General features: G+C 42.2%; 1 protein-coding gene across 2 annotated transcripts in view; it reads left to right on the top strand.

The window, feature by feature from the left end:
- Nucleotides 1–16,124, top strand: part of itpr2 (inositol 1,4,5-trisphosphate receptor, type 2) — a 54,431-nt gene that overhangs the window by 13,214 nt on the left and 25,093 nt on the right. The window contains exons 16-37 of one of the 2 annotated variants that reach the window (XM_010737695.3): nucleotides 1,192–1,364; nucleotides 1,729–1,848; nucleotides 2,085–2,267; nucleotides 2,448–2,699; nucleotides 2,780–2,927; nucleotides 3,017–3,164; nucleotides 3,914–4,101; nucleotides 4,184–4,307; nucleotides 4,401–4,458; nucleotides 4,590–4,755; nucleotides 5,071–5,259; nucleotides 5,820–5,906; nucleotides 5,991–6,116; nucleotides 6,220–6,342; nucleotides 6,616–6,816; nucleotides 6,925–7,176; nucleotides 7,267–7,392; nucleotides 7,590–7,718; nucleotides 7,973–8,093; nucleotides 8,209–8,390; nucleotides 8,785–8,927; nucleotides 9,525–9,633. In XM_010737695.3, coding sequence (XP_010735997.2) covers nucleotides 1,192–1,364; nucleotides 1,729–1,848; nucleotides 2,085–2,267; nucleotides 2,448–2,699; nucleotides 2,780–2,927; nucleotides 3,017–3,164; nucleotides 3,914–4,101; nucleotides 4,184–4,307; nucleotides 4,401–4,458; nucleotides 4,590–4,755; nucleotides 5,071–5,259; nucleotides 5,820–5,906; nucleotides 5,991–6,116; nucleotides 6,220–6,342; nucleotides 6,616–6,816; nucleotides 6,925–7,176; nucleotides 7,267–7,392; nucleotides 7,590–7,718; nucleotides 7,973–8,093; nucleotides 8,209–8,390; nucleotides 8,785–8,927; nucleotides 9,525–9,633 — 3,348 coding nt within the window. The remainder of the gene's footprint in view (nucleotides 1–1,191; nucleotides 1,365–1,728; nucleotides 1,849–2,084; nucleotides 2,268–2,447; nucleotides 2,700–2,779; nucleotides 2,928–3,016; nucleotides 3,165–3,913; nucleotides 4,102–4,183; nucleotides 4,308–4,400; nucleotides 4,459–4,589; nucleotides 4,756–5,070; nucleotides 5,260–5,819; nucleotides 5,907–5,990; nucleotides 6,117–6,219; nucleotides 6,343–6,615; nucleotides 6,817–6,924; nucleotides 7,177–7,266; nucleotides 7,393–7,589; nucleotides 7,719–7,972; nucleotides 8,094–8,208; nucleotides 8,391–8,784; nucleotides 8,928–9,524; nucleotides 9,634–16,124) is intronic. The other variant, XM_010737696.3, reaches the window with a different exon arrangement.

Raw genomic sequence — 16,124 nt, 5'->3', positions numbered from 1 at the left:
AATACACTCAAGCTGTTACGGTCCATCTCATCCAGGTACGACGAGTGGCTGATGGTTGCTATTAACTAGCTTAAGATAACTTTAGGTACATAAACCTGCATAACTGATTCTACTGAGTCATTTGGCTAACTCCGCTTGTTCTTCCGCCAATTCAGCATGTCACAGATAAGCACCATTTATCACAAGTAAAACAAGAAGTTGTCGCCAGAAGTTCTTTTTAATTTCCTGCTTTTGTTCTTGTACCGCTCACTCCCAGTCACGTCACCCTATAAACACTTCATTAAAGCAACAGAAAATGTGTGCATAATAAAGCACAGGTGTAAAATAAAATTAATGATCACACACTGTTATGGCTCGCAGGGACGCTTGAGTAGAACAGAGCCATCAGTTATGTTAGTTGTATCACCTGTGCTTCTCCAATATAACAAGTCTAAATGTCTGCTGTGAAAAAGTTACATACACTTACTTTAATTAATTTTGTGTAGTAAAAATGACAAACGTTTGCCAGTTAGTGGGAGATGGCAGGAGGGTGGTGGTGTTTGTGCTCATCAAGTAAACTAAGCACCTCATGGGCCTCAATAAGTCTTAGGTGTACTTATTTTTGCCTTGTTATAAGATAATTGAAACCCCGGCTGGAGTCATTCTGTGTGGTACTTCAGCATCCTCCCACAGTCCAAAGACACACAGGTTTAATAGGTTAATTGGTGACTATAAATTGCCCATAAGAGTGAATGTGAGTGTGAATGGTTGTTTGTTTTTATGTGTCAGCCCTGTGATGAACTGGTGAACTGCTTGTCCAGAGTGCTCCAGCCCCCGGTGACCCTGATCAGGATAAGGTCTCACAGAGAATGAACGGATGGATAAGATAATTGCTAAATCGGTTAAATGATTATTCAGTAGATTAACTGATGACAGTAGTCATCAAATAATAAACAGCTGATGCCGAGCTGCTCATTGGCAAGCAGACTGTGGATATGACAGGCAGCTCTCTTGTGTAACATCATGAATGAGAGTCAAGGTGTTTATTCCCTGGATTATGGGTAAATGAACACACTAGAGGCAGTGATTCAGCACATTTTTTATGCTCTCTGTATTGATTTTTTTCCCTCTCTACTTCATTTCACTACCACTTACATCCAAGTGTTTATAACCATGTTTTCTTTTTTGTGTGTGTGTGTATGTGCCACGTAGGAATACATAGCCAAGAAGTTCTCAATCATGCAGTCTCAGATTGGGTATGAGATCCTGGCCGAGGATACGATCACTGCCCTGCTGCACAACAACCGCAAGCTTCTGGAAAAACACATCACACACAAAGAGATCGAGACCTTTGTGAAGCTGCTGAGGCGCAACAGAGAGCCCAGGTCAGACATAAACACCTCCCAAATATCACATGACCCAAGGGAACAATTTAATAATAGAAAATATAGAAAGAAGCAGACAATGTGCACGAGACGTAAGACACTAGCAGAGATACACAGAATCGTTCCTATTTAAACTTGTATTGGAGTGCATAAGACGTGTATTACATGGTGTTGTTGTTTTTGTGTCCCCATGTTTTGCATGTCAAATATACTGTAAAAGACAGAAACCCACACAAAGCAACAGTAAAAACAGGAAGGATTTTCCAAAACATTTTAACATGGGGGACTTAAAAATGCTGCTACATGCTGTCAGGAACGCACACAAACTTTCATGTGTAGAATCACGTCTTGTCTTTTCTTCCAGATTCTTGGATTATCTCTCAGATCTCTGTGTGTCCAACAAGACCGCCATTCCTGTCACACAGGAGCTTATCTGTAAATTTATGCTGAACCCCTCAAACGCGGATATCCTCATCCAGACCAAGTGAGTCACACTCTGTGGTATCTATATTTAAAAAAAACATCCAAGTTAATCTTTTCATATCGTCATTCATTTTTAAACATGTATAAACACGCACATACAGTACTCTCTGCAGCATGATATTTTCAGCAGCAGCAGCACCACCAGCTCTCCATCATACTGTAATGTGTGCAGTTTTTCTAGTAACTGCTTTGTGTCACACTCTCTCCCGCGCTCCTTCTTTCTCTTTCCTCCCCCAGACTAATCCCTAACACCGAGACCACCCTGGAGTCGTCTCTGATGCAGGAGGAGTTGGAGGATGAGGAGGTTTGGCTCTACTGGATCGACAGCCATACGGAGCCTCATGGCAAATCCATTCGCCACCTGGCCCAGGATGCTAAGGGCAACCACAAGATGGATGTAGACATCATCACCTATTACAGGTGACAGTGGTATTCTTGCATTTAGTTTCCCAATGTCCCTAGTAACAGAAAAATAGCTAAAACAAACATGCAAGAGTTTTTTTCAGCCCCCCACCCCCCCTTATTTTTCTTCCCACATCCAATCTGCAAAATAAAAATCCCTTTGATCCTTTTTGTTTATGTCCCTTGCCTCCTCTGTAGGGACCAGCTCAACCTGTTTGCTAAAATGTGCCTGGACCGTCAGTACCTAGCCATCAATCAGATCTCCAGTCAGCTACCCGTAGATCTGATCTTGCGCTGCATGTTTGATGACTGCCTGCCCTACAACCTCAGAGCCTCGTTCTGCCGACTCATGCTGCATATGCATGTGGACCGTGACCCACAGGAGGCTGTGGTGCCTGTGCGCTATGCCCGCCTCTGGACTGAGATCCCCTCCAAGATCACCATCAATGAGTAGGCATTTGTCTGCGTAATTATGTCTTTCATGTACAGGCTGATTTTTGTGATTGTGATCATGGTTTGCTTTACCACAGGTTTGAGTATGAGTCCACAGACCCCTCAAGAGAAGAGATGAAAAGGAAGTTTGCTCCCACTATGGAGTTCGTTGAAGAATACCTGAAGGATGTGGTCACCCAGCCTTTTCCATTTGGAGATAAAGACAAGAATGAACTCACACTAGAGGTAAAATAAACTCAGCGCTGTTCAAATACACATTTTTTTTCTCACAAAGGCTATTTCAATGATGTACTTGTTTTTTCTCTCTCTTCCAGGTGGTGAATCTGGCTCGTAACCTGGTTTACTTTGGTTTCTATAGCTTTAGTGAACTGCTGCGTCTCACACGCACTCTGCTGGCCATCCTGGATATTGTACAACACCCACTCACCTTTATGAACAAGCTCAACAAGAGCCCAGAGGCTGGTCAGTGCTGCTACACAGTATAAGTGCATTATTTCATTGCATTGGTCAACTCAGGTTATTTTTTTGTATGTATGTTTAACAGTAGATATTCCATGAGTAAAAACTGTTTCCTAATTAAGGTACTAAGATAATTAAACAGTGAGGAGGCAGCTCTATAATCTGGGTAACAAAATAAAAAAGTAGGCAATAAAAACAATCTATGACTAAGCTTGAAATGATGAAATGATTTGTCTTGTTCGATTGGAGTCCACAGGTTTATAGATGAGAAACATGGGTGTAGCAGATAATAAATGTATGCAGGAGCACGGCCATGCATAAAAGCATTAGGGTTTAGATTTCAACTGTGAAAGTAACACCGAGCTAGCAGAGGAAGAAAAGAAATGGGGTAATAGTTTTGTTAAAGGACTTTTTGGACCAGATAAAGAAGCCTACGTGTCAGTGAAACCAAAATATGAAGTTACAGAAATAGACATGTTGTATGAGGTTAAAGATGACTTTCTGCAGATCAAAAAAAGAAGATACAGGTCTCGCTTTAAGAAAATTATTTAGATTAGATTGCAACTTGGAATTGTTTAACATTGCTGGAAAAGGTTTCTGGGCCATCCAGTAGATTTCCCCTTTGAATTTGATTTATCTTTTGAGGTTGCACATTATCAAACAGCTAAAATATGTCAATATGTGTGAATAAATGTAAATGATTTTGCACACATGCACAATGCCAAATACGTGAAGATGAATGTCACCTTTAGGCAACAATGTCCTGCGTACGATCCACGGAGTCGGGGAAATGATGACTCAGATGGTGATGAGTCGAGGTGTGCCACACAGCCTCCCCGACACCCCTCCCTCCCTGCGCTATGGAAAGGGACACTTCATGCCGGACAACGAGGATGTCATGGTGATGGACACGAAGCTAAAGATCATTGAGATCCTGCAAGTAAGCACCTCCGATTCGATATACTTTTAGTGATTTCTGACGTTATTCAACTGTTTGATTCTATGTTTTGTTTCTTTGTTAGTTCATCCTGAGTGTGAGGTTGGATTATAGGATAACATACCTGTTGTCCATCTACAAGAAAGAGTTTGGGGACAAGAGTATAATTGACAACTCCACCTCTCTGGCGGATATACCCCCAATGATGCGTGAGACTTCATTCTCTCTTATTAGCAATAAATGTGTTTCCACTCCAGCTTGCCATACTTTACTGACCTGCTGTCCACTTTATTTGTCTCCAGCTTCGGAACCAGACATAGATGAGATTGCAACCAAAGCAGAGACCATGTTTGCAGGGAGGTAGGTGAAGCTGTATTCACACAGAGAAATTAATAAATATGTAATCTGCTTGTTTTCGAATAATTTATTGTCTTTGGAAATTATTGCACTTGCTTCAAAACTTGACTTCGTGTGCATGTGTATGATTTCAGCTCAGAGTTAAGCGCAGTGGAGCTGGACGATGAGGGTGGTCGGACGTTTTTGAGGGTTCTGATCCACCTCATCATGCAAGATTATCCCCCACTGGTGTCTGGTTCACTGCAGCTCATCTTCAAACACTTCAGCCAGAGAGCCGAGGTGCTGCAGGCCTTCAAACAGGTAGCGACAGAGTGTGGCATTAGACACTTCCTGAGTTAAGGGATTTTTGTCATGGTTGATGTAATCAGTTTGGATTAGGAGTTTTCTCCAAAGGGCCAAACTGCAGCTTCTGTAAACTGTCTCACTAAGAGCTTCCTCAGCTGGAATCCAGAGCTGCACAAGCTCCCATTTTAACAACTCGCTGAATTTCCAAAGTGGTGCCATGAGACTTCTTGGCAGAGATATGGTTACACACAAATTGTTCTTTTAAAACCTTTTTATATCTGGTTTGTTTCTCATTGAGTGTGTGTGTTTGTGTTTGTGTGTGTGTTCCAGGTCCAGCTGCTAGTTTCAGAGCAGGACGTTAAAAGCTACATGCAGATCAAAGAAGACCTGGATCAGCTGCGTTTGACTGTTGAGAAGTCAGAGCTGTGGGTGGAGAAGACTGGAGTCTACAGTGGTGAAGACCAGGGGGGCAGGCAGGACAAAGAACAGAACACAGAGGTGCTGTACCAACGTTTAATGGTATACAGCATCTCAAAGCAAAATTTCACTCTTGAAATTTTAGTGTGACTTTTTTTTCTCCACAGGAAGTTACTAAATTTATCTTAAACATCCCACCAGTCATTCAGCTACACTATAAAAGGCTTCTTTGTTTGTTGTTATTGTTCATCAAAGCTGATGGAAAGCTGTTTTGTTAGTCTAATACTTAAGAATAATGTCTGACAGAACAGGAACCTGCTTTTATTAGTCAGGCCTGTAACGTGTAATGTTGTTTTTTTAGACTATTATTGTTACAATAATGTATACATCAGGATGATAAAGATCAGTGCAAGGACTTTTTCTACCACATCGTGACAAATGCCTGGTAATTAGAGGCTGAATGTAGAGGTTGTTGCATGCCAAAGATAAACCTTTTGGAGTGAACACCGCTTCACACAACAGCTTCAGTTAACTCTGGCATAAACTTACACTGATTGAAATATTTAACATTTGTTACTGTTACAATTATTAATTAAATTAACACTGATAATTGAATGTAGTTACTAGATAAGATTTTTTTCTTCATGCATGTCTCTTGCCAGGAGGCTGCTCTGAGCCCAGTCCAGGATGGAGACAAAAAACCTGAAATTGACAGCATGAAAGCAAACAACTATAACATTGTCAAGGAGGTGAGCTTTGTGTCTCTGTTTCCAGGTCATTCTTATCTTTTTGTTCTATAACATGTCTATAATAGATGTGTGTTTGCTTTTTAGATCCTCATACGGCTCAGTAGCCTGTGTTATCACGGCAAGAAGAGTCGTGTCCAGCAGCAGAGGTTGCTGAAGAACATGAGTGCCCATACTGTGGTGCTGGACCTGCTGCAGATCCCCTATGAGATGGTGAGTAAGAAAAGAAACTGAAACCGAAAGATTATTTGTCTTTCTGTCTTATATTCTCTCTGATAACGTCTCCTTTCATTTGTTTGGTTCTGTTTTTGCACAGAGCGATACGAAGATGAATGAGATCATGACCCTGGCACATACGTTTCTTCAAAATTTCTGCAGAGGAAACCCTCAAAACCAAGTTCTGCTACATAAACACCTGAACCTCTTCCTCACTCCAGGGGTATATTGATATGACCTACTTTCTTCTTGTTGGCATGCCTTACTTTTTAGGGATGTCCTTTTTTTCTAGTACAGCATGTAGTAGAATCACCAGAATTAGCCTATAATGAAAAATGCAAGATTCAGAACAACAGAAAGCTGTATGTTGTGATATGTTGTCTCGTTTTCAAGCAAGAACGGTTTGTTTCTTTTTCCTGTCAAATAAATAAATCAGTATACATTTTTTTATGAAAATCTTCTTCTTCTAAAAGACTGAATCGTGTTTTTTCATCAGTTGCTGGAAGCTGAGACAATGCGTCACATCTTTATGAACAACTACCAGCTGTGCAATGAAATCAGCGACCGTGTGGTCCATCATTTTGTCCACTGCATTGAAACACACGGAAGACACGTTAAGTACCTCAAGTTCTTGGAAACCATTGTGAAAGCTGATGGGAAGTATGTGAAGAAATGTCAGGACAAAGTCATGACGGAGGTGAGACTAATATTGTTTTCACATCACATCATTGTACAAAATAGTTCTCCTAAATCGTGTGTTATGTAATGAAATATAAATCCTGAATATACCTTTCTGTGGGTTCAGTTGGTGAATGGAGGCGAAGATGTCCTGGTGTTCTACAACGACCGCTCCTCATTCCCAGTGTTGCTGCAGATGATGGGCTCTGAGAAAGAGCGGATGGATGAAGATGGAGCTCTTGCCTACCACAACACGCTGGTGGAGCTACTGGCTGCCTGCACCGAGGGCAAGAACGTCTACACTGAGCTGAAATGCAACTCTCTGCTACCACTTGACGACATCGTCAAAGTCGTCACTGATATCCACTGTATACCGGAGGTAAAGGATGGATATTTTTTCTAGACAATAATAATATAGCTTGAGAAAACTAGAAATAAATTTTGGACATCTTATTTCTTCATCCGCCAGGTAAAAACTGCTTATGTGAACTTCGTGAATCACTGCTACGTGGACACAGAGGTAGAAATGAAGGAGATCTACACCTCCAACCATATCTGGAAGCTCTTTGACAACTTTCTGGTGGACATGTCCAGTGTAAGGCTCTGTCAGATTTAAAGGTCACACATGTCTGCCTGATAACTTTTCTAATGAGGCAGTGTATGTGTCAAGATTGAGGCTTACTTATATGCTAAATATATTCATAGGCTGCATGTGCAGAAAACACGATAGATATGTGATGGGAGTATGAGCATGTTCAGAAGTTTTTCCCCTTTTTCATTTTTCTGTTAAAGGTGTGCAACTCTACCACGGACCGTAACCATGCCGATACTGCCCTGGAGAAGTATGTGACAGAGACAGTGATGGCCATTGTCAAGGGTTTCTTCAGCTCGCCTTTCTCTGTCAACCACTCCAACCTGCAGGTATTGTTTTTCACCTCTGACAAGCAGGTGAAATGCGCCCACAGAGGGAGGCTCACTCCAACACGTCCAAAGCCTTTGCCAAGTTTTAGCTATTTTACAGTGAAATTTGACAGTCGATTTCCTCCTTCACTGCCCCTTCTTGTTTCGTTGTGAAACATTTGTACCCTAAGCAGCAGCTTGAGGTGTTTTACGCAGAGGTTTGTATGTCCACACTCAGAGACAAAATGTCCCTGCTCACTCTCCTCTTTTTACAGACAAACCAGCCTGTCTTCATCCAGCTGCTGCAGTCTGCTTTCAGGATCTATAACTGCACGTGGCTCAGCTCACCTCAGAAGGCTAATATTGAGAGCTGTATCAAAACACTAGCTGACGTTGGTGAGTTTTCCTACTTTGCTGTCCAGACATTGAAATACTTGTCGTTGTCGTGTTTGTTGTGCGAGCAGAACACATAAACTTGCACAAACATCTAACTCTTCATATTCTTCCCCAGCTAAGGCACGGGCCATAGCCATCCCAGTAGACCTGGACAGTCAGGTCAACACTTTGTCTCTTAAGGTCCATAGCACTATGGTGCAGCGTGCAGCCAAGGATTGGAGGAGCTCTGCCCGCTCACGACCACACAAGCAGCCCCTGGGTGGCCCTGACTACAAAAACATCATTGAGAAGCTGCAGGTGTGCACAGCAGTGTTTTTGAGATCAATGCTAATGTCAGCTTGCCAACATGCTCACAATGGCACTAGATGAAAAATCAGGAGGTCATTAAAAAGTTATTACAATTCATCCTGGAAGGGATGTAAATGTCCATATCACATTTTATCAACGACATGGTGGCTCGAGAGAAAAAGTCTAGGGCTTACCAAAGTTACTAGGCTGCTATCCTCTGGGGACCATGAATGTCTGTAAAAAACTTAATGGCAAGATATTTTATAGTTGCTGAGATATTTTGAAAGTGGCGTGCCAATCAACTGACATTGCGTTTTAGCGTGGCTAAAACTTTACATAAACATGAGAGTGCACATTGGGCACTCCAGGACAGCATCCCATTGAGTCTGTCTGTGATCTACAGGGGGTCGTGTCCCTTCTGGAGGAGCAGTTCAGTCCGAAGGTTCAGGCAGAGTTTTCTGTGTTGGTGGATGTTCTTCACAGCCCCGAACTGTTGTTTCCGGAGGCTGCTCGATTACGCTGCGAGAGCGGAGCCTTCATGTCCAAGTAAGTCCTTGTTCATAACTTGTGTTTGGAGCAAAGGACACATTCCTTGTTTTTGTAAGCCTGGAGGCCACATTTTAAAGTATTAGTCTAACTACAGGGTAGACAAACAGCATGGCTGACGTAGTGGTTTGGAGATGGATGAGTGACGATTTTTGACAGAAGTTGCTGATAGGTGTTGTTGCTGTGTGCTAAGTTAAAGATTGGCATATCAATAGTTGAGTGAAGAAACCCAATGAAAGAAAAGCCCATTTGAAATTATAAAAACATTAAAAAGACCAGTTTATCTTTAAAATAAAATATAAAATAAAAAATATATATATTGAATATATAAAGAAAAAAGTAAATTTTCTGTATCTGGTCAAACTCAAACTAAAATATTAGACATTTCATAAAGAGGAGTTTGATGCATCATCAAACCTCCAGGGGTGCTGTTACTCTGCCGCCGCCGCTGCTGCTGTCTGACCTCCCGGGGGAGAACACAAAAGTTAGATTTCACCTGTGGTGATCAATAAAGTATTGTTTTTACTTGTTAGCCAGTGACTGCATTAGCATGACATGACTAAAAATGATCCGAGACTTCTCTTGTCACCCTGTCAGACTGATTAAACACACCAAGAAGCTCATGGACAAAGAGGAGAAGCTGTGTATCAAGATACTGCAGACACTGCGAGAGATGCTGGACAAGAAGGAATGCTTTCAGGAGACTGTGAGTACTTGACGCCACACGGGGAGTACGTCACTCAAACAAGGTTTTCATTCAATTATTTGTGACTTTCTAGAAGTCAGATTTTAGGATTCTGCAGTAAAATGGTTATAGTCTTGCACGCGCTCACTGTTTCATAAAAAAACACTTTAATTAGGCGAATTTTTTGTTTTTTTTTAGTTTGCTGTGGATTTAGCTCTGTCTGCAAGTGTCAGCAGTGCTGTACTCCTATCAGCAGTGCAGTGTAGTCCTTGTTTTCTTCCAGGTCTGTCGGCCCAGAGCCCAGACTCCCCTTCATCAGTATGCTGTGGGCCTTTCTATGTTACATAAGGCAGGGAGGCACTTGAGGACACACTCACACTGAGAGGGAGAATAGGAGAGAGGAAGTAAGGGAAGGAGGAGGAGGTGGAGGAAGAGGAGGAGGGGGGGGCAAGCACTGAACAAACAAATCAATACTGCAGAGAGTGGGGGGTGCAGGAGCCCGTCTCCCGCTGCACCCCCCTCTCAGCCAGAGGCCTTGAAAAGTGAATGACAAGAGTTTGTAGTGAAGACTTTAAGGAGGTGGCTACGTGTGTGTGTATATTTTTGTGCACCAAGGAGGTGGAGGGTGAAGGCCAAAGTACAAAAAAAAGAGCCATGTATGTAATCACCTTTGTAAGGTTAGGAGAGCTTGTTCCAACTGCGTGGTGAGAGGAAACGATCCTGTGCAGTTCACACAACATCAAATGTGCCTCTCCAGTCAAGACTTCAATCAGTATGCATAAGAAGACAACAACTCCAAAAGATTGTCTGTTGTTTTGCATCACCTGGAACTCAGTTTGTTGTGCAAAACGTTGTCCTGGGGTAAACTTGGGGGGGGGAGCATGTGTTGCTGTCCTCTGATTGTGTGGGATTTCATGCAGACGTGATCATTATTTTGGCTGTCCTACTAAAGGCTGTTTTTGTTGCATCAGAACATCACTTGTTAAAATAGAAGGCATACATGTGCCTTCATCCTCTCTTTCAGTGTAATTGCATTAGTAATACTGTCAAGACTGCCTCTCTCAATATAGTACATGTCAGCCAGTGTCACTTACAGCTGCTTAAGCAGTCAGAGTTTTGTTTTCTCCTATCTGTGTTTGCGTCTATTGTCAGTCAGCCAAGCTGTTTTTTTTTCCTTTTTTTCTTTTTTTCAAAAAGGCAAATTATTCAACAGTTGTGTGGAACAAGATCAGAGGAATTCAAAGTGGAAAAACAGTCACTTTTTAAAAACGGCTCGGCACATTTCGAGAAGCCAGACAGTGCGGTAACGATATGTGAAATGTCAGTTTGTGTAGGTGTGCGTGAGTGTGCTCAAGCATGTATTTGTGGCCTCTCTTTGTCATATCCCTGTAGCCCTGAGCGTGGAGCTGCAGCCTCACTGCACAGGAGAGAGGGAGAGGGAGAGAGAAAACGATTGATGGAAATAATGAGAGAGAGGGAGAGGCAGACAGACAAAAAACAGAAGGAGAGAGAGACAGAGTGACAGCATAGGCAGCAGAGGTTGGTGGCTCCCTGGGGTGCAATGAGTGGGTGGAGGAGAGTGAGAGAAAGAGATGGAGGGAGAGTGATCGAGAAAAGGAGGGAGGGAGGGAGGGAAGGAGGCAGCCATGTGAGGAGCCATGTGAGTGGAAGGGAAAAAAAAAAGTGGGCAACGGCTGCAGGGTGAGGGATTGGAGAGAAGCGAGTCTGCTCAGTCCATGAGGAGACAGGGCAGGGGGTGCGCTTACGTAACAGCCTGCAGTGGCTGAGCCAGCGTCACGTGGACCATCACGTTCTCCCTCCCTCCCTCCCTCCTTACTCTCACTCTTCTGTCCGCTCGCTGTCTCTCTCTCTTCCTCCTTTGCCCCCTCCACACTTTGTCTCAGTCTATCGCATTCTGTCTGCCTGCCCGAGTTATTTTTCTCTATCTTTCTCTTTCCCTTTTAGTCCCACCCAGGCCCTGCTCTCTGTTGGCCTGGGTCATGCCAGGAGCACTGGTTGGACAGCGAGGGGATGATCTGCAGCAGTCATGTGCTGTATAGAGATGTGTTGGCTCTTACTGCTGCACTTTACTTGTTTTGGCTGTCAGATAAGGGCAGCTTTATAAATGTTTGTGCTCCTACTTGCCCTCAAGATGTCTCTGGTTTGGGAGGCTTTTTGGATGAAAAAGACTCAAAAGAATATTTCATGCATAATTGTATTGTATACAAATATTACATGGGAGTAAATATGCATAAAATACAATTGTAGAAGTAAAATTTGAAACGTTATCTCATCTCATGCACTCTGCCATCTAAAAAATAAGACTGGTTTTGTCCTATATTTTCCTGATCTTTAAATCCTGTTAAAAAAAATCAAGCCAATCATGTGTCAGTCTTTCAATAGTTTCCCACTTCCCTTCCCAGTCTGTGACACTCAACTGTAAGCACATTTACTGCTATCCTTAAAAGTGGGTCACAAATATATAGCTTGATTGTAAGAAAAGACTAAGTCATTTCTTGACACAGTAGATTTCTTTATAAACGTTACTCAAACAAGAATAGTGCAATTGTTGTGGACTGTTTTCATCGGTCGATTAATACCTGCTTAGTGTGTTACTATTAGTATTTAAAGTATTTTACTAGTAAAGCAACATAATAAAGAAACTGCATATCTGCAAACATATCAGCATATCCTGACCTTCAACAAGACAAGAGATATCAGTCAGCTAATATGACTTACTTGTCCAACAGCAAGAGTCCAGCTCGATGTCTGTCTTTCAGCCTTTTATTTCACTCTCTCCTTTTCTTTTATTGGCTTTCTCCATCAATGTCCCTTTTGTCTCTTCACCTGTGTCATGATGTCTATAGAGGCTGCTGAGCCCGGTTATCTTGCCCAGCGCCTGTGATACAAACACTTGCTCCCCCAGGGCCCTGAGCTCACATTCCAGCTAACAAACTGAGCTAACATCAGCTAACTACAGCTATAGTTTGCAGCAAAGTTACTGTCCATCAGGAAATTCTGTATATCACATAGAGTTGAGGTGGAGCAGCCAGCGGACATCAGAGGGAAAACCAGAAAACGTTTTCTCTATGAAATATGATCCAGTTTCACAAAAATCAGTGAAATAGTTGGTGGCGTGTGACTTGTACCATAAAGCGTTAAGAACTTCTTATGGTTGATCGTACCCGGAGCCCAAAGTTACATAGTGCAGAAACACTATGTACGCGGCGCAGAGTGGGAATGACTGGGACACATTCACCTGGTTACACATCAGTGCAACTTCAAAATATTTTAAAATCTGTTATTTTATAATAGAAGAGTTACACGGTGTTTGTCTGATTCAAAAGAAATGAATTTGTCACATGTATTACAATACCACCAGTGCACGTTGCCATAGTGGTTAACATGCATACAATATAATCTCTGATTTCAAAGCTTAGTTTTATTGAATGTCACATCCACTCGCTTTCCTCCCATTTCCTGACATCTCTTTTGAATGAAGTAAAACATGCTCAAAATAAACTACAGTACTAGTGTTCATCATAATAAAGTTTTTTTCTTGACAGCAATCATGGTTCGTAGTTTTGTATACACAGACTTCATTTGTTTGCAAGATTAGTTCATTGTTGGTTTTATTCTTTTCGCGTGTTGGTTGATAATAGGAAAAACATAAAAAGATATTTTGTTTTTAACCTGTTGTTTTTAACCTGTGCATATCTCCGTTACGATTTGATTTTCTTCTGTGAACATGTGCATGCATATGTATGTAATGTGCTGTCATGTGTACATGCACGTAAGCGTGTCTTCTGTTTACAGAGGATTGAAAAAGCCAGTTATGTAATACAAATCACTCTCACACTCAAACACTTTCATCCCTCTCTTTCACACTCATCCCTGTCATTCACACGCTGTCTCTCTGTCTGTCTCTCTGTTTGTCTGTCTTTCCCTTCCCTCTCTCACGCTTTTTCTTTCTTGCTTGCCAAGTTTCACACCACCTGCCCAAGGCAAAGCAGATTTACAGATTACCACCTTCTCGATGCTAAGCGCATCACACAGACGCATGTAGACAGAAAAGCTTCGCTCAGACACAAACACATACACACACATGCACACTCCCAGGCATGCGGTGCCACGCTGGCTGTCTCTGTGTGAGCTCATCCTGCAGGGTTTTCCCTGTTTGTCTGTCTTCTCATGGGAGTAGTGGAACATGGCTAAGGTTCATCCACAGGGAGCGGGTCAGGCAGGGCAGAGAGCTGGGCAAGCTCAAGGATACCTCGTATGGTTTGACCTTTGGCTGGATTCAGGCTGAGTCAAGTCAGAAAGTTGGAGTTAGGAATTGTAGAACCTAAATCTGGCCCCTGTGTGCCTAAAGATCTTCATCTAAGGCGAAAAAATTATAACAATTTATGTAAAACTTTGTTATGTTTTCATTAACTGAGCTTGTGCTGAGAAGGTCCTTCCTTCCTCTCGCCCTCACTTCCCTCGATCTATCAGTCAGGTGTCTGTTAGTGGAGTATTATGTTTTGGTTTCCATGGCGATGAGGGATTAGCACATGTTGTTTGTCTGTCTGGTCTGGATGTGACTGGGCACAGGAAATCTGCGTACCCTGTGTGGAAATGCCTTCAGACCAGGAGCACGGTGCCTGCTGAACTCTTTTAGCTCCAAGGCTGCAGAGGAAAGACACATCCTGTAAAAAATACGCTTGTAAAAAAATTAAAGGCCTTGACTTCACGTGTCTCAGGGCCGCTATGAAAGAGGCTAACTATCATCATGGACACAGTTCATAGCATGTTATTTGGATCTGATTGCATGTGAGTTAGGTCTCTTGTGCTCAGGGAGGCACATGACAGGCGACATGATGAATCCTATGAATTGCAACTTTTGTTCAGACTGATTGCTTCACCTCTCTATTAAATCTGTAAAAGCTTAGTTTGAATCACTTATGTAGACTCACACTTGTGATAGACTGATTGCTGTTCCATCAGCCACAAACACTGGAAAATGATGTAATGTAGCTGAGGAAAAAGTCTCAAAACACGACATGTGCCAGTGGTCAAGAGTAGACACCTCACCTACACTGATGGAAAAAAAAAAAAAAACTCCACCTACTACAGACTCAAAAATCACAGCTGAGATGATTCAACACCTCAAATGAATGAAGAGTTACAGCCACACAAGCAGCTCTGAGGCTGTAATTGGAACTAGATGCTAACTTTGGCACACTAACGTGACAATGCTAACATGCTGTTGTGTACCTGATGTTATGTACCAAGGGCACCATTTGGTAATTGGCACTAAAAACAGCTGAGGCTGATGGGAATGTCAGTACCCACATTATTACAATTCCACTTTTTGGGGCAGATGAATGTCTGTACCAAATTTTATGGCAACCCGTTCAATAATTATTGGGATATTTCAGTTTGGACCAAATCAAACATGGTGGACAGAACATGAGGAAATGCCACCAGCATGGGTGAAGCCCTCAGCTAAATTTTATTTACAGTAAGGTTTCTTAGTGAGGCAGATGAAACAAACAAACCTTGTTGGTCCTTTCCAGCTAACCTCTCTTCCACATTACAGTCTTTTATAAGTGCCACGATCACCACTTAACAATATAAGTGAATCACATGTAACACTTCCAGAGTGAACCGGCCGGCTAACAGTTGGCCTTTTTTTTCTAAATGCTTGTTTACGCTGCTGGTCTTGCATTTCCCTAAACCAGTCTCACCAATTGCTCTCACATGTGGGCTTAATTTGTTTTGCTGATGTGCTTGTTTGTTGGGCAAAAGCATTTTATGTGTTGTGGAATTGCAGCTTGAAAAACATTGTAAATGACAGCATGTGATGCGTGTCTCCGAGCATGAGTGCATCTTTTTTATCAGATGCATGTACCACGGTAGACTGTTGGCCCTTTGTAAGAAGCTGCAGATCCACCTGTGGCGAGCGTGGGTCAGGAAATGTTTCATATCCTAAAGAAGAGAACGGAAATGAGGAAGAGCAGAGATGTAACCATCTTAATTAAACCGCATCACTTCACGTAGCATAGCATAGCAGCCCAGCATTAAAGTGCATTAACAATAATTCGCTCCATTCGCTCCAGCAGCAGCAATGTATAACTCTTGTTTGCTTACACTGTGTCCAGGGCTGTAGCCAGAAGACATGAGTTGAGGCCTCCACCAGCACAAATTAAATTATATTTTCTACAAATTTGATTCAATTCAAGGAAATTCTTAAAATCAACAACTGCTTATAAACTTTAAAACGTGTCTCAGAGCTTTTTCTCTAGTTTCCATAATTAGTACCAGATTATACACTTCCAGGAAACTCAGTAACTTAGAAATGATTGGAAATTATGATCAGCTAAGTGAAGCACTGCCATTTTAATATCCAGATGTGAATGTCCAAGGCCTCTTTACAATATCAAAAGGAAAAAGAATACAGATTTTGATGTTTTTAAATAAAAAAATCAGATGACAACTGCAGCCCTGCCTGTATCTTCCCGCATCGCTTC

The sequence above is a fragment of the Larimichthys crocea genome, chromosome XXI, assembly GCF_000972845.2.
Source record: "Larimichthys crocea isolate SSNF chromosome XXI, L_crocea_2.0, whole genome shotgun sequence".
In the NCBI taxonomy this organism is placed as follows: Eukaryota; Metazoa; Chordata; class Actinopteri; family Sciaenidae; genus Larimichthys; species Larimichthys crocea.
This window is presented reverse-complemented; position numbering and strand designations above follow the sequence as displayed.